Source organism: Tripterygium wilfordii, chromosome 17 (genome assembly GCF_013401445.1).
Source record: "Tripterygium wilfordii isolate XIE 37 chromosome 17, ASM1340144v1, whole genome shotgun sequence".
NCBI classification, from domain to species: domain Eukaryota; kingdom Viridiplantae; phylum Streptophyta; class Magnoliopsida; order Celastrales; family Celastraceae; genus Tripterygium; species Tripterygium wilfordii.
The window spans coordinates 2,789,756-2,811,907 of record NC_052248.1 but is presented as its reverse complement, the minus strand read 5'-3'; the positions used below and the strand labels follow the sequence as shown (position 1 = coordinate 2,811,907).

Genomic DNA, 22,152 nt, shown 5'->3' with positions numbered 1-22,152 from the left:
ATGGATTGTGTTTGGTAGGTTTATTTTTGAAGTTAAAGCTAGCTTACGTTGTAAAAAATGTGTTCGGTGAAACTTATAAGATAGCACTAATTTAGGATGGAGGGGCTCCAATTTCTGGCTTCAATTCCGACTATAATTCTCTCCCAAAACTATGTTAAATCATTAATTAAAATGTGTGATTAAGTATTTTAGTGTTCATAATATTATAATATAGTAGATTTTGAGAAAAAAATTATAAATTATAAGTTATAAACAATAAACCCTAAATCTTACACTCTAAACACTAAAAATTAAGCTCTAAACTCTAAATCATAAATCATAAACACTAATTTCTAACTTTTAAACTTAAATACTAGTCATATTTTAAAAAAAATCATGATTTAACATGATTTTTATGAAAGAATTGGAGTCGAAATTAGAGCCCCTTGTATTCCCACTAACTTATACTTGATATTTTATTAATAAGGAGATGAATGTATAATGCACACAACGAAAAATTCAAACAGTTAAATTCAAATACTGATATAATAGCTTTGTTTAAATATTAGGGATAAAAAAATTGATTATTCAAACCCGTCATGGTTTAAGGTCGGGTTTGGTTTTTGATGCCGGGTTTAGGGTACCCGAACCGTTTAATAAAAAGATTCATTATAATAATAATATTATAAATCATCTATAAAGGTATACTACTAGGATATTAAATTATAACATGATAAAGCATATTAAAACGTATATATTTATAGAAACATACTAATAAAACTATAAATTAGACTAATTTGAATTATAAAATCATAATTAATATAAATTATTTAAAAAACTAAAAATATTACAAGTTAAATGATAAACGGATACCCAACAATAAACGGTTATGGAACGGTTCCGGGTTTGACAATTTAAATAGTTTTTTAAATGGTTTTGGTATAAAATATCTTAAATGGAAACGGTTTTCATATTTCCTAATTGGAAGGGTACCCGATCCGTTGCTATCCCTAATCAAGCAAGCCCTAAGAATCCAAAGTAGCATCCAACATGAAATGCCATCAATTTTTTAATTGGGCATAAGAACTGGTTACTCAACAACGACAAAGGAGAATAGAACGTATTAGATAACATTATATAAATAAACCAACGATGTGTATACAACTTGGCTTAAAAGGTTACAGTGATCGAATCCTAGAAACATGGAAATGGAGTCCAAACATCTCAGTGTGCGTTTTCAGATGCCCACCCCGACACCATACTCTCATCCATGGGTTTTGGACCCCCACATGATCTCGCAACTGATTCAAAAAGTTTTTCAATCTCTGGTGCACATCTAATGAAGGATTGGTTCCAGAAACTGTATCTTGGATTCTGCAAAATCAACAAAAATTAATGTACAGCAAACACGGGAATTTATTTCAGTGTATAAAATAAATACTGAAAATATGGCAACCTTGATGAGTTCGATGAAGGTAATCAAAAGACCCCATGGATGAGGTCTATTAACTATAAGGCGTTCCAGCAACACTCTAGTAATTTGCTCCTGGATAACCTCCTGCCATTGAGAAAGTACATTGTTAATTAAAGTATCACTCATTCGTACACTAACTTGATTTTGCAATTCTATGTTATAGCTTTCCATACACTACCAAAAGAGACGAAGGTAGAGGAGAGGGAAAAGAAACAAAGGATATAAAGATAATGAATACCTCAGCAAATATTGTTAAAAAAAACTTTAAAAAAAGGAAAAGAAAAAAAGAAAGCATCTCACCTGTTTTGTTTCAGCAAATAAGTACAGTAGGATGAAGGAGAAGTAATGCGTATGATTGTTTGGATAACGGAGTTGGTTTGCAACAGCATTTAGGAGGAGGTAGCGCCCTTCAGTATCCAGTTCTGATGCAAGAGTCTGATAGACCTCCAATGCAGTATCCACCAAGAGTTTAGTTGGAGGGACAGAGGTCGATGATTGTGAGTGAGGGCCTTTTGCCTGCAACTGCTGGATGGCCTGAAAGAATTCCCGAAAGATGATTATGCACAAGCTCTTCACACAGATGTATTTCAAAACTTTTTCAAGCTACAAATACAAAACATAGAGAAAGGAACCAACAACCAGCATGAAAACTAGAATATACCTGCATTCCAATATACAGCACAAGGGAGTTGATTAACGGTACATTGTAACGGGTTCCAGCTAAAGCGGTATCACTTGGAGGGAGGAGTAGCTTTTGCTTCAGTTCTGTCAGAAAGGAACCAGGTTGCCTTGTCTGCAAAATTTTAAAACATTGATTAAATACATAATTACATATATGCACATATATCCATTGAAATGGACATCATGGGACAAGTACTGTACCATGAGATAATCGTCTACATCTGCTTTAATCTGCTTTGCTTTAAGAGCTGCATCAACCTCAGAGAGAATGTGAGGCGGCTCCCTGATTTCTGGAAGCAAATCAATCTGCGCAACAGACATGAAGCGGTAAAATTTTATATGATTAGCTCAGATGAATATATAAGTTCCCTTGCTTTTCTTTTTGGCAAACAAAATTTCCATTAAACACCTTCAAATTGGGAGTAGATGGATCAGGCAGTCTCATATTGCGAGGAAATGCACTAAGGATAATATTACGCATTTGTATGCAGCTTGGAGGAATCACATCACAAAAGGTGAAATGATAGTCGCACAAGAACTCTGGGAAATCATGAAGTAGCACCAGCAGCATTCTAAGTGTACCTTTATAAAGCAAACGAACCTGCATATACAATATGTAAACCATAAGACAGCATTTTACTCTACAGCTAAGATTAGCTATGAAGAGAAAAGACCAGCAATTGGCGTACCGGCCCTCCCAATTCAGCATTCCTCAGATATGGCTCAAGGAATTGGAACAGATCTACCAGCAATCGTTGGACATGAGGCCAACCCTTCTGACCATTTCCAGTGAGCAATTTTGGCATGAAGCTCCTATGACTCACCAATTCAAGCCATGCAAAGCTGAAGAAGCATTCCATCCAAGTTAGTGAGACCAAAAGTTAAAAGTGCAGGCAATTCATAGATGCAAAAAGTTTCATATTCTACAATCTGCCAAACAAATTTCTCAAGAGAATAAACATGGTAAAAAGAGATACTCAGAAGTGCAGCTTGAAACCAGGAATTGTGAAAATCAAGGCAATGTTGCAAACAAAATATAGAACATAGATTATAAGCTCCAGTATTCTACATACTCTTAACAACATTTTCAAAAGGCATAAATCATGCTGCACAGAGAGATTCAAGCCTACATCTCTAAACAAAGAATTCCAATACTCAAAGCAATATCTACAACATTGAGGAATACCATAAACCTTTGATGATTATTAAACTGGGAAAAAGGTATCAGTGAGAGATTCGAAGTTTGGAACAGAATATAACTTGTACATAATTCAGTTTTTTTAAAATAAGGAAAAAGTTTCATGTTCTTTAAAAAAAAGTTCTAAAAAATAATGATAAGATTCTCCACGGACACAATAAAAGCTAAAAGCACTCGCATAACAAGATAATTGCACGAAACATAATTGAATAAAAATTTCCTTTTGGACACCAATTTAACATCAAGTGGCAACTCAAAAATGTGAACAAGTTATGTTATGACCAGCTTTTGTATGCAATTATTAATTAGGCAACATTTCTAGATCTTGATTGGAAGCTATCCCCAAAAATTAGCAACTAAATATTTCTTCAACAAAAAAAAACCCAAATATTAAGGTCCAGAAGATGCATAATCTCATACATTGGCTAGATTTGCACAGGATGCCAAAATTAAAACTGAAGTTGGTTTCAATAGAAGTGAAATCAGACGCTAGAATTAACAGATAATTAAACAGATTCTTATCGTAACCTGAATGCAGGAACTCTAAGTGGCTGCAAAGCATGGAATGCATTGGCAAAAGCTGCCAAAATCTGGAACGGATGCAACAAATGATGGTCAGACAATTGAAACCCAAGAAGACAATGATCATTAAGTAAATGCAAAGTGACATGCCTGAAAGTTTGAACCATCTGTAACAGGATCCAGTGAACTGAGATCTAGAAGCCAGTTAATAAATAATCTGAAATATGGTATTGGATGGAAAGATGCTTTCTTCTCTTCCGAGTCCTTCTGTATAAATCTATTTATAACAGCCAAAATCTGCAGAATTCCAGGGAATATCACACAAATAATCATTTGAGAGAGAAATTTACGGTGTTGGTTGCAGATTTTGCAGGGGCCAAAATTTAGCAACACTCACCCTTGATAAAAGAGAGAGCTTACTGGAACCTTGGTCCACAGGAGAATACTGCAGTATGATAATAAGAGAAGTTAGAATGATTAAAATATTAGGAAAAGGAAAAAAATAAAAAAAGAAATTAAAGATACCACAGCAAAATTATTTGCACCTAATATACCCACCTTGAGGATTGAAAAGACAAGTTTTGCATAAATATCAATGCCAATGAATGATAGAGTCTGTCCTTGTTGAGGTGCATGAAGTGCACCAGAGTTAACCTCATAAGAGAGGCAATGTGAAACAGAGAGTTCCTGAAACCAAAAAGGATGTTACCCAGGGGGAAAAGTAAAAAAAAAAAAAAAGCAGCAGAGACATCAAAGATTAAAGAAAATACCACGAGGATGCGAAAAAAGCGATCTATCATATCATTCCCTTTCAGCAGCCCATCTTGATGCAATCCTAAAATGTAATGGGTACAAGCAGCCTCGTTTGTGCCATGTAGTTCACATATCTTGTACCATTCCACAAATAGTGAGGAAACCTACATGCAAACAATAAAGACAAAGCAGAAAGCCCTTACTATGTCAATTTAAAACTCCCACATGGATTTGGGTTTGATGAGAGAGAGAGAGAGAGATCTATAGACAGAAAAGAGGTAACTTAAATCAAGACACCTTATCGCGAAAACCAGTAGGATCTGGTTCCAAGGACTCAACATTGCTGTGCTCATCCCTCATGGTGGTAGAATAACCAGTAGGCTGTTTCCACAGACACATAAATTTCACATCAGATACTACACTCAATACCTAAGAGTAAATAATTGACTAAATATCTTTAATTTAACCTTTTTGTCTCTAGATTGCCTTGCCTTATCCTCCTTTCCAGCAGTTAAACCAGATAGAGCAGCAACGTTGGCAACAGGATTCCTGGCAATCTCTATCAGCTGCTTTAGTGGCTCAGAAGAACCAGGTTTTGCAGCAACCTGCAAGTCAAATCACATTAGAGTTTTAAATTATTTCAAAAACCTTCGTGATACTCATAAATAATGAGCGGACACTACCTTGGCCAATGCATCAACAAAACTGTGAAGTTCCGATATGAGACTGGGTTCTTCAATGACCAACGTTTGCAGTAGGGAAACAGCAAACTCCGTTGCACCCTCTGCATATTTCATGCAATAAGTCAGTTGTTTCAACTGCAACACATTAAACATTTAAAATGAATAATCCTTGAACATACTATTCCTCCCCCCATCAATCAGTTTCGCCATGTGAACATTGTATTCAGCAAGGTTGAGCAGTTCACTGCGAATAAGTCCAAGGGTAATATCCTTGTTGAACTTTCGCTCCTCATCCGAGTAAATCACCTGTATGTGGTAATTCACACCAATTAATTATAAGCAAGAAACCTTAGAACACATCTGAGCAAGCAACACCAAAATTGACCAAATTAGACAACAAAGTGAGCCAACAAAAGAGGAAGGCAAATCATCCCCAATTTCCACATCACTACGGTATCATTCAGCCTCATCAGTGAAGCTGTTTTGCTTATCATCTCTCTGCAGTTATCAGAGTGCTTAATTAAGTCTCTGTCAGCCACAACACCAGATGGTGATTTAAAGTCATAGCCTTGAAAGTTGAAACATAACCAATGACGCCATTAAGAACAGTAAAGGGAACACATACAAAAGCTCGACTTTTGCTTATGAAAAGGCCAACAGACATGGGATTACATATGGTGATATAAGCAATTTTGTTAGAATAAATTCATCTTATAATGAAAAATCAGTCGGTGGATAATCAAACATTGTAAAACTTAACATACACAATCTATGAGACCATCAAGTACAACATATGTATGCCTACCTTTTCCAGTGAGAGTAAATTATTAGAATTTTTAACATCTGATGATCTGTGAAACAAATATGCATCAAGAAAGGATTCATAAATCATACCCAACTGGTAAGCTCCTTAACAACAAGCTTGCAGACATCACGAAGTGCAATCAGAATTGCAAGAAAGGCATTAACATGAGCAGTATTCGATGCATTCTCATATAACGCCTTGAAAACCTGTCGAACAATACAAGTTATTAACAAGATGCAATTCATTGGCAGATGGATGATATTCCTTCACAACAATATTAAAAAAAGTATTCATATCAGAAGATTATCAACAGACACAAAAAGGTTAGCCCTAACAAAAACCCATCAAAAATAATGTACTCTTGCAAACAACAGTACACCTTCTGAGCCATAGCCAAGGCAGCTTCATCTCGATTGACACATCTAAGTATGATCTCAGGAACCTCAGCAACCACTCCCTGAAGAACAAAGGTCACAAAATATACAACTGGTTGTAATAATATGTACAAGCAGAGACAAGCCAGAAGGTATACCACATACAAAGTAAATATATTGCCAAGCTAGAAAGTTGTGATATGAATATGTTTCAGAAATTATACACTCAATAGGCAAGAGGAAAATGGAATTCTTAATGGTTCTGATGAGAACTTAGATGGATCTCATGAGTCACCATGTTTGTTCTCCTTGTGCGAGGTATGATGTAGTCGGCTCCAATGATTCTAGAAGCATCTCCATTCAAAAGGAGAAGTTGCAGAAATTGAAGTCTAAGCTAATTACTTCTGAGAACAATAATTAAGAAAGAAAGTCCACCTTTTGACGTCATGGAAGGAAAGGGAAAACTGAGTTGAGACTTCTCTCTAAATGGTCAAAGATCAATGGTAGAACATGGAAGGAAAATGACAGCGGAGATTTAGAAATGGAATGATATCTTCAAAGAGTTAAATAAGGATGACACCCTATTTTAGAGGATATTTCAATATAAAGGAAGGAATCTTGATATTGGATGTAATCAACTGTCTCTCTTACAAATGAGCTTTCTGGGTACGGGATCCACTGGCACCTTTAATAAATTCATTACCATCATAGGAAAATGTATAACTCGGTGAATTGTGACAATACATACAAGAGAAAGGAGAAGAAAAACAATACCTGGATCTCTGCTTCCACGCCATCATTGCTAATCGAACTTTCCAACTGAATCCATTCCCATAAGTCAGTATGAGATTTCAACAAATTGAACTAAAACATAAAAAAGAATAAGAATATTCCAGCAATGCGACTAAATGAGCACTGCAACACTGCCATGCAAACTGTATGACCAAGGGCGAACATAAAAACAACCCCTTTCCCACTCCCTTTCTTTCAAAACTACCCATAAATTAATGAGTAAATAAAGTATCAGATGAAATTCACAGCCAATTTACCCAAGTCAACTAGGGCAAACAGTTTCACAACACATGCACATGGCAGCATGCAATGATGCACATATATTAGAAAAAATACCCTAGCAAACATCATTTTTTTTCTTGGTGATAACCAAGTGGACAAAAATTGTTAAGATTAGTCATTCAACTCAACAACTCAATTAGTTAACTTCTTGGGTAGGGCCATTTCACATGATATATACATATTCTAACACTCCCCCTCACGTGTGGGCTGGACAATCCGATGGCCCAACACATGCACAATAAACGAGCCCCAACATTAGGGCTACTCTCTTAGAAGACCTCACTTGGGGCTCAAGCGTGAGCTGGACAATTCGACGGCCCAAACATGTGCACAACAAACGAGGCCCAACACTAGGGTAACTCTCACAAAAGGCCCTCACTTAGGGCACCTACAAACACACACAGAGACTCACATTTGGGGCAACAACAAATGGGAGTTTAAATTGCATAAGCTAAGATTTGAACCCAAGATCTCATGCTCCGATACCATGTTAAGATTAGTTACTTTGCCACTCAACCCAATAACTTAACTAGTTGGGTTGGGACATTTCATATCATTTATATGTATTCTAACAAAATAAAAGCCGCCAGTTAACAGGGTCTAGCTACCTTTTGCGCAACAATCTGATACTTATCCAGAGCATCCCTTGTGGGTAGTGAAGATTCAGAGATGCCGCTTCCAAGGCGCTCAGAGCCAGTATGTGAAGGTAAAGGCTGGGAGGAAACACCCAGCTCCTTGCAAAAGATTAGATGCATAAGTGAAAAGAATGAATTACCACAAGAAAGAAAAATGTTTTGTAGATATAATCTCTCTTACTTTCACATCATCAGAGGGCTCCATTGAATGTAATTCAGGGGCAGAAGCAGCAGAAGAGAATGAGGCACTGACCAAATTATCTGAACTTTGCTGGATAACACCATCAGGTGTCCCAGTATGAATGGATGAGGCACTGATATAACGAAACAAATATTATCATAACACACAATTAAAATTTTAAAATATTACTTATATAAGAAACAGAAAGATATAGTAGCCAAATTAGCAAGGAAGCTGAATACCTAAGAAGTGCAGCAGAACTAGGTTCCATTCCCTCAGAAGCAGCATCCAGTGGCCGAGGAACCGCTTCAAATCCTGAATTCCCAGGACCAGAAGAGAAGCCTGAGCTAAGTTGGCCGGAAGATGAATTATATGAACTAGTTACACCAGTAGCACTGGATGGTATAGAAGGGCCCGGAGGCATAGCATGGGAGCTCTGGCTAGATTGATTTTGCCAGGGAAGGCGGACAAAGTCCTGAAAAGAAAAAAAGAAAGGAGACCTTAGGAGCTAATAACTTCAGTACTGCTCTTCTGAAGATAATTAATGTCATCAGTCATCACACGTATACCTCATAAACTCGTTGTTGCGAGAGAGACAAGTGTCCAGGTTTAGGGCGAAGGGCCTCCGGTAAAACACCCATAGAACCTTGTGCATACACATTTGCATCAAAAAACGTTTGGCCAATACTTTCTCTGTGCTTCCTTCTAAGAGAAAGCTGCTGAGCTATCTCCCCATCAATAGTTTGTATTGCCTAATATGCAAAATACCAATATTAAAGGACTCTTCAGAGACCAAAATGCATCGCTGAGAATGGATAAATTTAGCTATAACAAAATGTCCAAGAAAACAAAGCATTAAGTCTCATTAAATAAAATCAAGTACCCAAGAGAGAAGCAAATTCATTAATCCAAATCAGAGTCCATGAATGGAATGATAGTATAATATTCACCAACCTTCAATATATAAACTAATCAATCTTATTTTTGCAGTTCATGCAACCAGCAACCGTATTTAAATATCAAAACAAAAGAAGTAACCTTATCTGTAGCAGCCTGCTCAATTACGGCACAACCAAGATCCAGATTATCATTTGTAACAAGTTGCACAGCTTGTTCCAGAAGTTCATTTGCTATACCCAAATTCTGAAGGGAATTTCTTAAATGACTTGATATCGAACCGCGTAGGGGTTCCTAGTAAACAACAAATACAATTGAAAACTAATTAGTAGAAGATTTAAAAAAAAAAAAAAAAAACTCACTAAGATATTAAGAGGTCAGTCACACAAAATAAAAAACCAAACAGTTATACCTTGCAGGTCACATGGGCTAAACTTCCAGACAAACTTGCAACCATCAAGTGCGCAGCATTATATATACGCGTCTCCTCTGATTCCATAGCATAATCCTATATGGATTTCAATAAGAGTAAGAATAACATTAGCAAATAAAAAGGATAAGCTCAAGAAGGGTTCATAGGGCTAGAACAGCAGAATAGTTGGAAGGGTATTTCTTCCGAATTATAAAGGAGAACTAGAAAAATATATCGCAGTTGCGACTGTTTCATTAGTCCCCTGTCTCGTTCATATTGTGTAGTTTTGGGAGTCCAGCATAAATGCTTTCCAGAACTGATATATTTTATTTAATTTCTACATTCAAAGGTAAACTTTCCACAAGAGCTAGTGCAAGCCCATGCAAGCAAGTATCCACTCTACACCTGTGCCTTCCCACTGATTTTTTTTCCCTGTTTATCATTTGGTTTCTTTATCAGTGAAATATCTTCCCTCAATTCACATCCTAATCCGGAGAAGATAGTTCATAAATGTTTTGATTTTTGATAAAATAAAAATTAATTTGCATATTCAAGTCTCAAACCTCAACCTAAATAAACTAGAATTACAGTTCATCAAACGAGAGTACATTTTATTATTTTTACAACAATCATTTTGAATGTTTTGATAGAACAGTGTGATATAATGCAACTTCTGGATACATCCAACTTAAGAATGTTGGATGAGAAAATAACGGTGAAACCAAGAAATAAGGCAGCAAGTTTACATTACATAGTACATGATATGTTTGTCGGAAGAGGATATGACCAGTCACTTAGTATATAAATATAAAGCTTTGATAAGTCCAGTTTCACAAACCTTCAAAACAAGCTCTTTTGTTGTCTGAGTTGCTATAGAAACACTGCGTTGCACGATACTCGACACAATTTCCTTGATAGCTCTATCCATTGCAATTGGAACCACTCTGCACAAAATAATTGAGGTGATTAATTATCATACTGGCCAATTAAATTACTAAGCAAGAAAGAGACTGGCAATAGCTTTGAACCTCTGAAAATGTAAGTGCAAGCCCAATGCGTTAAGCTTCTGGTTGATAATAACATGAGTTCCAATGTTAGGTATTGGTGTGGGAAGCTGAGAATGCCAACAGAACCAGATAAGCAGTAAACACCAAATTCAAACACACTTCTAAATACAAAATTCAAACACACTTCTAAATAGGAGAGCTAACTAAACCTGAGTAACAGAGAAAGGCGACTGGGCGGGAGTAGCTTGGAAAAGCCCCTGAGCAGAAGGAAGTTGATCTGACAAGCCTAGTGCAGCCAGCTTTTCATCCTCCATCAATGTACCGGAAGAAAGATGAAGGGGAGCAGCATACTGAAACTTCAAGAGATGTTAAACCTCCCAGAAAAAATTGAAATTCATAAATCCAACCATATAAAACCAAAAATACAAAACCTGAGATAACATATGTGTATGCCCACTAGAATTGGGTGGGCTAGCAACTTCAAGAGGTAGCTCAACATGATTTAGTTGAGATATTATTCCTGACTTGACTTCACCAACAATCTGAGGTTGTGATATTCCAACGTCTTTACTAGAAAAATCAGGATTCCCTTCAACTTCTCTTCTTCGATCCTTGAGAAGTGAAGTTGGCGTTAGCTCCTTCAAGTCAACACTGAGATTCTTGAATAGCACCTTAAATGCCAACATATTAGAGGCAAGTCAGTACATAAGTTAATGATGAAACATCATCCTTCATAGGGTTGTGCATGAAGTTGACTACTTATTAAATCTTTACCTCTATGTCAAACTTGAGATTCATTTTCAAGTTTGGCATCGAATAGATCTCTGCTAGCAATCCAAGAATACCCATGGTCCAAGGGTTTGGAGGCTGATAAGCAAGACTACTTTGGCACGGCTCAAGAATCTACATCAAGTAATTTACATCAAAATCACAGCAAAAAAGCAATTAACACAATTAAAGAAAAATCGTAAGTCAGTACATCCAAACCTTTGAAGTAAATGGAATCACCGCAATCATCAATCCCTTCTCATACGCCTGCAACAAAAATAAATGACCCAATCAAATGGCAGAATGCTAAGTGTACCAGCAAGTCTAGCAAGAAATTGCTAGCCTCGAGAAGAATCATATATATGCGACTGTTACCTCGATTATCAATGATTTTGGATCTATTTCGCGAGCCCTTAAAACTTGATTTCTGCCAATGGTTAATTTTCCAAGCCAGCTTCCCAAATTCTTAAGTAATGAACGCTCTTCTGAACTTGATTTTATAAGTTCCGAACCTAGAAGAACCTGAAAGATTGCAAGGATACAACATATGATTATTTTTTTTCTCTTTCTTTTACTACTTCCAAATGAGGAAGCTAACGCTATTATAACACTAACTAAATCAAATCTACGTATGAAGCAGAAGACTCAAGTACCTTGCAGTTTTCATAAGTGGCTTGAACAATCTCTTTATTTAAAGCCTTTGAGTTAACTTTATCGAGGAACTTCAAGTACAAGTCATGAAAATTCGGCTCAATGCTTGCTCTGTCAAGAAGTCAAGCAAGATCAGGCGCAGGTACAACAAAATTGTGATCTAGTAACACAGCAACTCCTATAAACAAAATTAATGGCTCATGCAGACATCCACATACCTTTTCATCACCATGTATTCTGCAAACCAAGGATAGTACTGTTCTTTCAATATTTCAGTAACTTCTTTTGCTTTAGCTTCAACATTTGCAGCTGAGATGTTATTAATTATAAATGAAATCTTGTCCTGAATCTCGGACGCTGGAGCCTGTAAGCAGGAAGTCAAAAATATGCAAGAATTATTTAAATGCGGGAGATTGGCACAAGGCTGGCATGAAAAACAGAAGAACTGAAACATGCAGGTACAAGTCCAAAATGAAGACAAAAAAAAACAACTTTTTCACTGATGTAGTGCACCACGTACACCATTAAACAAGCTCAGGCGACCTAGTACATAACATAAGCTTTTGGCAGTCACATAAAACTCCGGATGCATTCCTCCACTTTATCCACTCTTTTTAGTCCTATTAACTACATCTTCGCTAATGTCTCCGTCATCTTGGAAAAACGAGCCAAGATATTTAACAATCTTTCTTTTTGTTACTTTTGTCCCACCTAATTCAATCGTTTGTTCGTTCCCTTGTCTGCACTTACTAAATTTACATATCATATTTTATGTTTTAATCCTATTTAATTTACTCCCTCCGTCCCATTTTAATTGTCCCCTTCAATTTTACACACAATTTAAGAAATTGCATTACTCCCCTTTAACTTGACATTTATACCCTCATTTATAGAGAACAATTAAGATGTCAATGACTCCTGGGAATTCACTCCATTAGCTTTTCAATTTAAGGGTAAATAAGGGTAAGATGATTAAAATGGATGAAATTAGTTTTAATTAATTGAAATGGGCATGCATTTTGGGACATCCCAAAAAGGAATAGAGGACAATTAAAATGGGACGGAGGGAGTATATCTTTTAGAGTTTGCCTCCATATCTCATGCTTTGAGCTAACTCTCAATATTATCTCATGATCTCATCCACTAGAACTATACCATCCGCAAACAACATGCACCAAGATTCCTCACCTTGGATATGTCGTGTGAGTTCATCCATGACTATAACAAATAGGAACAGGCTTAGTGCTGAGTCTTGGTGTAAACCTACTGTGATGAAAAACTCCTTTGTAACTCCTCTATTAGTCCTAACACTAACTACGGCTCCTTCATACATATCCTTGATCATAGTAATATAACTAATTGGTACTACCCTCTTATTTAAAATCCACCACATTACTTCCCTAGGAACCTATCATGACTTCTCCAAGTCTATAAATACTAAATGAAATTGTCTTTTTTCCAGCATAAAACTTAATTGGTTTTCGGACATCATAGATATCAATCTCTGCTTGTAAGTTCTAGTTCCTAAATTTCTTAAAAGGTAATAGATAGAATTCCATCACTATTTTATATAGAAGAAGAAAAAAATGAGCAACAAAATTATAAAGTATACCTCAATGGGAGTTTCTCTTCTCTCCGCGGCAGCAACAAGTGTTTTGATGTTTAAAGCTGAGCCAAACTCTGCATTAAATAATATTCTATGAATAGGTATGTATGCAGAGATACAAATTCACTAAAACAGAAACCCAGAGCACAGGAAGACACTAAGTTCAGAAAGCAATGCGTTACGAGCAAGAGATGAAAAATTACTGGTAGAAGAAGCTCCTCGAGAAGGACGGACAAAACCAGGGGAAGAAGACAACATAGCAGGAGCACCAATGGCATTCTGTGTCTACGATGTCCATGAGAACAGTAAAAAAAAAAAAATGGAATCAGAATGTCATTGCTAACAAAATCACAAGTTATTAGAGAGGAAATGCTAACAGGGCATACCTTCTGAATACCAGAAGCATCAACTAGTGGGGGAACTGAAGGTTGGCCTCCAGAAGATAAAGGCGGCTTCATGTCATTCAATAAAGCAACAGAAGCCTTATGATGGCCATCAATAAGACCTTCTTGCCTCTGTTGAAGCTGCAATGTAGAAGAAACGTGTTGCCCAGACTGCGCAATGCTATGACCATTTACCTGCAATAACCACACATCAAAAAGATAAAGAACAAAATTGCTGTTTAAATTGCATCACCAACTTTCCAGCTGCTTTACTGCATTTTGTGATGTGACTAGGAAAATTTTGATATACAACGAAAAAAAATGAAAACAAAATCACTCTCCGAGTATCTGATCAAAAATTGTGAGGAAAAATCATGATACAACAAGAATAGAATCTAGAAGTATAAAAATCGACCACAGGCTACGTTCGACCTTTCAATGAAGCCTAAAAAAATGCCTCAAACAACCAACCCAGAATACCTACATCATAGAGGTGTCTCTACAGATGAAACACATATCATAGCAATGACAAACATCAAAGGCAATGCTTTGACTATTCAGTTATAGTGCACTACATCATTAGTTTACTTGCAGCCAAACATGCTAGTAAGAAACTAATGATTACTGAAAATAACACAGTAAATGTATAGTGGCCACTGGCTATGCAATGTTTTGGGCAGATAGAATTGAATAAAAAATCTCCAATGTCACGATAATCTCACAAAACCAAAAGAGCACCAACATTACCTCCCCATGTCCAGAAGTAGCTTGTGAGGATCCCTGGTGATGAGCACCAGAAGCATTGCTGCCCCCATCCACCTCAAAATGGCCAGATGAAATCCTAGCCAGCGCACGTTCAATGAAAGCAACAAGTTCAGAATGAGTAGCGCGCAGATGAGATATTTGTAAGATATGGTTGCAATACTGAGGCCACTCAATCAAACGATCCACAAATTGCTCCAAAGCCTTTGTCCCAAATACAAACATCTGCATACCCAGAGGTCAAAAAAATAGAATACTTGCATTTTTTAAAAAAAGGGGAAGAAAAAAGAGAGAGAGAGAGAGAGAGAGAAGCCAATCATATAGATCATAGAGACGACAGTGGACATGATACAAACTTTTGAATCTGCAGGTTTACGAAGAGCATCTAAAACACCACGTAGAGCAATTCCAAGTGTGAGATGAGTAACAAGCTGGTGCTTGATAACAGAGCCTGAAATATGTTTCAACAAGACAGGATTGTAAATATGGCCGAATGATGCAAGGTGCAATAAAATATATATGGTTTCCAAATGACTTAGATTCCAAATTCCTTGGAGCACTTCATATCCAATGCCTAAAAAGTCTTAACAGCTCATCAATAATATTCATATTTTGAAGCAGGCTCTATGTAGCCTGTATAGGATGAGAATCATGGGTGTGATGTCAAAATAAGTAAGAACGATGAGAAGTACAACACCAAATCCCCTCAGCCTCCACAATTCTGTTTTGACGTATCAGAGTTGCTAGCTGACAAAATAATCATTAAACCTGCCAGCGCATCAAACAAAAAACTCCCAAGGAAAATCTCACGAATCATTTAGCCACTAGGCCCTTAAAAGCATGAATGCCAAGAGATGGTCTAAAATCTTTGAAAGCAATAGCTAAAGGCACAGTCCATTGCTTGAAGACCCCCCCCCCCCCACATGCACAATATAAGGAGTTCATCATCAATTGCAACTACTAAGAAGAAGAATACAGAAAGTTTCACAACCCTCCGCAAACACATAGATCTGATTGTCTAAGTCCAGAGCCAGATTTACATAGATCCACGATCATAGCAGATCAATGCCTTGCCAAGGCTCAAGTAGAAGAAGAGACACTTGAACAAGGGGCTATAATTGGGTCTACAAATAGAGGAGGATTTGAAACCCCATGAATTATAGCTAGTTTTTTACTTTAACAAACCACCTTCTCCTTTTTATTGTAACAAACCATCTTTTCAATCCACATGTGTAACTATATAAAAAACCAACACACACACACACACATATAGACACTTTTTTTTTTCAAAAAACGTTAACCAGCTTTAGGTTTCTACAAAAAAAAAAAAACAGCAATGGTAAAAACAGGCCCTAAACCTTGAGATCATTTCCTTCATACAGAACTGTATTGAAGGGATGTGGCATATAATTGAGACTGTTCAGAGTTTTCAAGGAAAAGTGTGCATACTAATGTTTCAATATTAAGGATACAACTGCTTATTTTTTGCTCTATCACCATCATATAATTCACTCAGCTCTGAATATGCGGATAAGCTACAAAATTAGACAATTATTGATTTCAAGGTGACTTCAATCAGTGACACAATTGCAATAGTGTGAACGCAAGGACTTGGTCATTTTTCCAAGCACCAATATCTCAGCAGTAATAACACAAAAATGAGAAGACAACACAGTCCAATATACCCATAATGATAGAATTGACCGTAGCATACAAATCCAAGCCGTTACATTAAGCTTCTTAAAACCTAACAAGTACACATGAAGCCAAGACTAAAAGATTTTTGGATTACAATAATCAATTTAAGGTAACGATCTAACATTCTTAAAAACTCACCAAAAAGAACAGCAGCGATTTTAAGCTGCCTTTCAGGATACTTTGGGAAGAATTGGTATTCCTCAAACAGATTCGCAATCATGCACTCAAAAATTGATTGTTCCCTGTCAGTTTGCACAGAAAAACTTTAAATCATTACCAATGCAAAGTGTAAATAACAGTATGTCGCATCCACAAATATCCATTAGACATCAAACAAATAACGCACAGTCACACAGACCACCATATTTCCAATCAACTTCTAAGCATTTTGCCAGATTCGATTAAAGCACAGGATCATTAAAGAGCATGTTTGGTTGGGCAAAAAAGAACGTTTGAGATCCATGATGATGCAAATCCGGTGCAGGACAGGTAGATTTGCAAGAAACGGCATATTACTCAGCAAAAAGGATCAACTCCAACTACCCAACTATTGGACAAGCCAGAAAGACATGATGGAGAGACTCGGTCGCATGCCAGAGAGACAACAAGCCCAAGCATCAGAAACCATAGAGTAAACGTGTTTTGAGAGTGTCTTCGAAGGTAGGGATATTCAGATATATTTTTTCATACAAGTAACTTTGGTTTTTTGTGTTGAGCCTCGCAATGGCTTTCCAGCTGAGGAAGTCAAAAGAGGTTCCATTCAGAAAAGAGTGAAATTCCCTTCAAAAAGGGATTCAAAGAGGTATGTTTGGTTGGGTGGGAATCTCATTGACGCCCCTTCATTCCCTCTCTGTTAGCCATTCAGATGTTCACCAGTGGATACCCGCCTGCCTATAGAGTGGAACTGTGGAAGGGCCTTTCTCAAGAAAAGTCTATTCATACCCTTTTAATAAAACTATATTAAAATATGTACTGTTAATATTAGACACCATTATAGCATTCTATCTCATTGAAAGATTAGATATTGTAGCATCATATCTAACAAGTTATGTACAATCACATAATACATACATTTAAATAAGGAATTAGATAATAAAAAACCAATGTATATGTCATGTTTATATTATATATATCATGTAACTATGTAAGGCAATATAAAAAAATTTATAATCAAAACTAAAAATTGAGTGTATGCGCTCTTTCTGAATGTCTGCATGCACACTTTCCAGAACAAGAGAGAAAGAAAGGGTCAAATGCTACACAATAAAATTGCTATCCCTAATGAACTCTTCCATGGGCAGTAACTTAACATGTATATTAATGCCAATGACTGGAAGTCAAGACAAGTAAATTATAAAAGAACAAAAATTAAATTAAAGCTTTTGAAGCTTGAAACAATTCAGGGAAATGATGAAAAATTAAGATGAAAATTAAGATGTGAGCGGCAAGAAAAATAGCTTCAAAGATTCAGCAATACCTCTGGACAGAAGATTCCTTAAACCTAGCAAGCATTTGAACCATTGCATCAATGCTTAACTGACAAGAAAACATTTGATGGAAGTAAGAGTTTGCTTCCGCCTCAATATCATCTGCATATCCTTCAGAGACAGAAGAATCTGCAGCACCACCATTTTGCAGCTTTGGATTAGAATCCATGGTCGTTATGTGCAACTGTTCCATTTCCTCAGAAAGTTCGGATGAGGTCAAAAGACCAGTATGAGCCTTGAGGACCTGTTAGATATACAGAGAGATAACAGATTCGCACATAATAGAAAAGAATGACACATGAAATGGCATATTAAAGAAAATGTAGAACAAACCTTTGAGAAGGTAGAACTTGTCTCCATATATAGATTTATAACAGTAACAGAATGCTGAGAAGATTTGGCAGGCAAATCCTGCTCCCCACCAAACTGAATCTCTCTTAAAAACTTCAGACACTCCTGAAAAAGTAGCAGTACAAGTGTTAGCCTGTCTAAATTAAAATAATTACATTCTTCAGCAAAAACATAGCTGCACCAAGTATTGATTCTTTACGATGGTAGGTGAGTTGACAGTTACACGCTACCTCAAAGAAAAAATCCTTGTATGTGATTAGATTATAACTCAGCCACTTCTCAAGGTCTACAAGCTCTTTTCGTGAAGCAAGGGCTGCCAATCTAATGCTGCAAGGGGAAGGAATCATCTCTAGAGCTGAAGACAGGATCTGCAAAATAAATTACAAACATGAAAGTGGGAAAAGATGACATAAGCATACAGCAAGCTTCAAAACATGACAGCCTAAACCCATCAAAGCTTCCACACATCAGAACCTTCTTCTTTTTTTCCCAGCAGAAAATCTAAAGTCTGGAGGCTCATTATTCTACTTTACGATGATAAATAACTCTTTTTTTTCTGCATTCAGGTTGTAATAAAATGTAAAAAAAAAAACAAGAAAACACTATTTCCACAAATTTTACCTTTAGCTCTTGACAGATGTCCAATATTCTTGTCAAGGTGTCTGGCTCAATGCTGTAAGCATCCACAAATCCTCGCAACACAATATCAGGATTAATATGCCACAGATGTAGCACCAGACCATTCGCCACAGTACTTTTAACCATCATGGGAAAAAGAGTAAAAAAAACTTCATTTTGCAGGAGGTTATACGCAGTCTGCATTCAGAGAAGAAACATTAATAAATCAAACTATGCATAGATTAAAAAATTATGCAGCCTTCGATCACCGATGAAAGCAGAAAGCATACACTGGTATGAGCCATTCCAAGCAGTAAGACCTCAGGACAGTGTTTCACTGGATTTTCAAGCATTGATCGGACGGACCTAGCATGACCCCTCTCAGCCAGTTCACAAAGCACATCCCAAAGGTCGATACACAGCCACGCATGATTTGTCTGACCAATTTGAAGCTTATGGCTATGCAATGCATCCATATAGACCTGCAATAATAGTCAATCAATAACAATCAAACAGAAGTTACAATAGTGTAGAATTTAAACCAGAGGCATAGAGCACCGTACCAGCTGTCTTGAAGAATGAATGAAGGTAAATATCTCAGGAGGTGCTTTAACAGCATATTCAAGAAAAGATAGTTGACCATCCGTATTCTTCCATAGAGCGCCACAAATGGCATGAAGAGGGAATGGATCCTGCAAGGCTCAAGTACACAGGTTCAGGGAAACACACCAAAACACATAGTAACTTCTCATGAAGTATAAAAGAGGTACCTGACATGCATGTTTGTACACAGACATGAAAAATGCAAACGCCTCCTCGTTAGGCATGTAAAAGCCCTCGTGATCAAGATTCTCAATAACTTGGATCCAATTGGTATTAGGAGCCTGCATCCAGGACGAATACTAAGAAACAGACATATTTCCTTAACAAAAAATTGGAAGTTGACATCTGCCACAATTAAGATAAAAGAGCATTAAGGAAAGCAAAAGTAAAACTCACAAGTTGCTTAATGGTTTTCACAAGGACATCAATATTCCAGGAGCTAAAAGATGGCTGTTCAGATGAAACATTATACCCAAGGGCCATGCTGAAGGTTGAAAATGTATTCTGGTTGTCATCCAGACCTGCATAGGTTTGAGCCACAGTGCCAAGTATCTTAGAAATGGTAATCTCAGTCAAAGGCAAAAAGAGTGACAAAATCTCTCCACAGTGTGAGGCATCAACTGTGCATCCATAGCCTAGTTCTTTCAGTATATCTCCCATGCTCATTTCCTTCTCCATCTCACTTAAAATAGCATCAAAATCATCTCCTTTGCTTAAGTGAAACAATTCCAGGTTCCTGTGGGCAGAAGAGAAAATCCAGTAAGTAGATTTTGCCTTCCAACAACACAAACAAATGAAAAGAACATGACTATACCTTGAAAAATTGGCCTCACGCATCTCATCTGAAAGCAATGGAGTGAGAACAAATGAATTAGCATCCTCCGACTGCAACAAAGATAACATCTGCACAAAGTAATCTACATGCTTCGAGAGGCCCTCAGATCGTTGGAGGAACATCAGGATGCTTTGAAATTGCTCAGAAGAATTTAATAAACCACGTTTGGCAGACAATTCCTCTATCTGAGCCATGCAAAAAAATTTCCCTGGATGGTGATGGAAATGTTTTAACCTCAAGCCGAAAGACTTAATAAAAAAACAAAGAAACGAATATACACTTGAGGCGCATAACCTACCACACAAACTGGTATCAGGGTTTTCAGAATCAGACAAAGCAAGACCAATACCAACTTTTTCTGATGCAGATAAGTGAAAGCAATTTGACAAATTCTGCAGATATCCTTCACTGATATCTATACCCTCGAGTGACTGACAAAAGATTGTACTGAAATTTGGTTTCTCCATAATGTAAGTAAAAATTGACATCAGAACTGATTCCAGCTGCATGTTTTTCAACTCTGTCGGGTCAAAATGCAAGTGATCCAAGCAGGTTTGGAGAATCACAACACTTCCCTCAATTCCATGATCAGCAAACTGATAGATAGAAAATTCACCATATCAGATAGAATCTAGGGAATGCATAAAAATGTTTTGTTTGTGATATTAATCATCACTCAGCCCATCGAAACTCAACAAGGTAGTGACCCAACCTACAAATTTTCATCTGCATAAATTGATCTTTTCACTCAGCACAAATATCATGAACATAAAGGTTCAGTTTGTAGTTATATATTCATAAGTCATGTCCATAAAGGTATGATATGTGGTTATGAGAAGCTCTCATCTCGACAAGCTGTTCTAGAGCCGGTCATCTCATATATGGGACTTCTCAATAAAAGGATAATAATTTAGATTGTATTCGGCAATGAAGAAATCACAGAAGTAGGATGAATTATGAACACCAGTTTTAAGACATTGAACCAGTGATAACAGTAACATGTTGTTGCTCATTTTATTAAATGGTTTAAGAAACAAAAACTCGTCCCCACAATGCCATTCAGACAAAGTTTCGAGGAGAAAAACTCCACATTCATTTACCAACCACGTTTCTGAACACAAGTTCACCAAGGACTACCAGATTGTGATCAGCCGTTTTTTAGCAATGGCTATCATCAGCAGCATTAAGTCGCACTAAAATTCATGTAAAGACCAGTGTAAACCCAACTATTGTGCGATAATCCACATTCCAGGCCCAAAATTGCAGCCGTCTAGCCATAAACAATGCTCAACCTATGGTTGAAATGAACCGGAACCGCTCAAAATTCACGCATTCTTCACTGAATCTCGAGCTAGAAAAATACCTAGGGTTTCCGAGGAATTGAAAGGAAACAGAATACATATAAGCACATCTCATATGCCTACATAAGCGCGTCTTTGAGTGCGTATCAGCCTACGATTGCGCTTACCTGACAGAGCTCTCGGTAAATAGAGTCGGCGTTGGCTTCGTTCACGCTCTGCAACATAAATCGAATCTGGAACGGAATCGTCGAAGACAAGGTAGGCATGGTGAAAGATCGGAAGCTGCAGCTTCAATCAGCAGAGAGCGAGCGAGAGACTTCAGATAAATTGAGATGGAGGGTTTCGGAGATTGGTGGTCAAAAGAGGTGAAGCTCTGCCTTTTGGAGTAATATCTAGGTCCGTTTGAGGTGATTT

At 37.0% G+C, this 22,152-nt stretch overlaps 1 protein-coding gene across 1 annotated transcript; it reads right to left on the bottom strand.

The window, feature by feature from the left end:
* Positions 1–1,084: 1,084 nt before the first annotated feature.
* On the bottom strand, positions 1,085–22,136 carry LOC119983087 (CCR4-NOT transcription complex subunit 1-like). Its single transcript, XM_038826751.1, has 51 exons — positions 21,906–22,136; positions 20,736–21,033; positions 20,417–20,645; positions 19,999–20,338; positions 19,770–19,883; positions 19,563–19,691; positions 19,290–19,481; positions 19,003–19,197; positions 18,612–18,749; positions 18,364–18,486; positions 18,021–18,274; positions 16,682–16,785; positions 15,202–15,296; positions 14,831–15,070; positions 14,087–14,278; positions 13,904–13,985; positions 13,707–13,774; positions 12,313–12,458; positions 12,097–12,205; positions 11,819–11,965; positions 11,663–11,710; positions 11,450–11,578; positions 11,107–11,346; positions 10,885–11,025; positions 10,697–10,782; positions 10,507–10,612; positions 9,669–9,764; positions 9,398–9,550; positions 8,929–9,111; positions 8,602–8,834; positions 8,360–8,492; positions 8,152–8,277; positions 7,244–7,288; positions 6,475–6,552; positions 6,185–6,301; positions 5,470–5,596; positions 5,291–5,391; positions 5,075–5,212; positions 4,905–4,988; positions 4,625–4,771; positions 4,413–4,541; positions 4,252–4,299; positions 4,005–4,151; positions 3,861–3,922; positions 2,824–2,977; positions 2,544–2,735; positions 2,336–2,440; positions 2,115–2,246; positions 1,754–1,987; positions 1,436–1,537; positions 1,085–1,353 (listed from the first exon to the last, which is right to left on the bottom strand). Exons 1-51 carry the CDS (start codon positions 22,002–22,004, stop codon positions 1,204–1,206), a joined length of 7,260 nt encoding a protein of 2,419 aa, XP_038682679.1. The 5' UTR covers positions 22,005–22,136; the 3' UTR covers positions 1,085–1,203.
* Positions 22,137–22,152: the final 16 nt, after the last annotated feature.

What these genes read in the sequence shown, in the direction of transcription:
- LOC119983087 (XM_038826751.1), bottom strand. Translation starts at nt 22,004, where the DNA reads ATGCCTACCTTGTCTTCGACGATTCCGTTCCAGATTCGATTTATGTTG. An exon ending in CGTGAGGCCAATTTTTCAAG is followed by an intron (nt 20,339 to 20,416) that starts GTATAGTCATGT and finishes TTCTGCCCACAG; the next exon opens with GAACCTGGAATTGTTTCACT. An exon ending in TTGGAATGGCTCATACCAGT is followed by an intron (nt 19,198 to 19,289) that starts GTATGCTTTCTG and finishes CTCTGAATGCAG; the next exon opens with ACTGCGTATAACCTCCTGCA.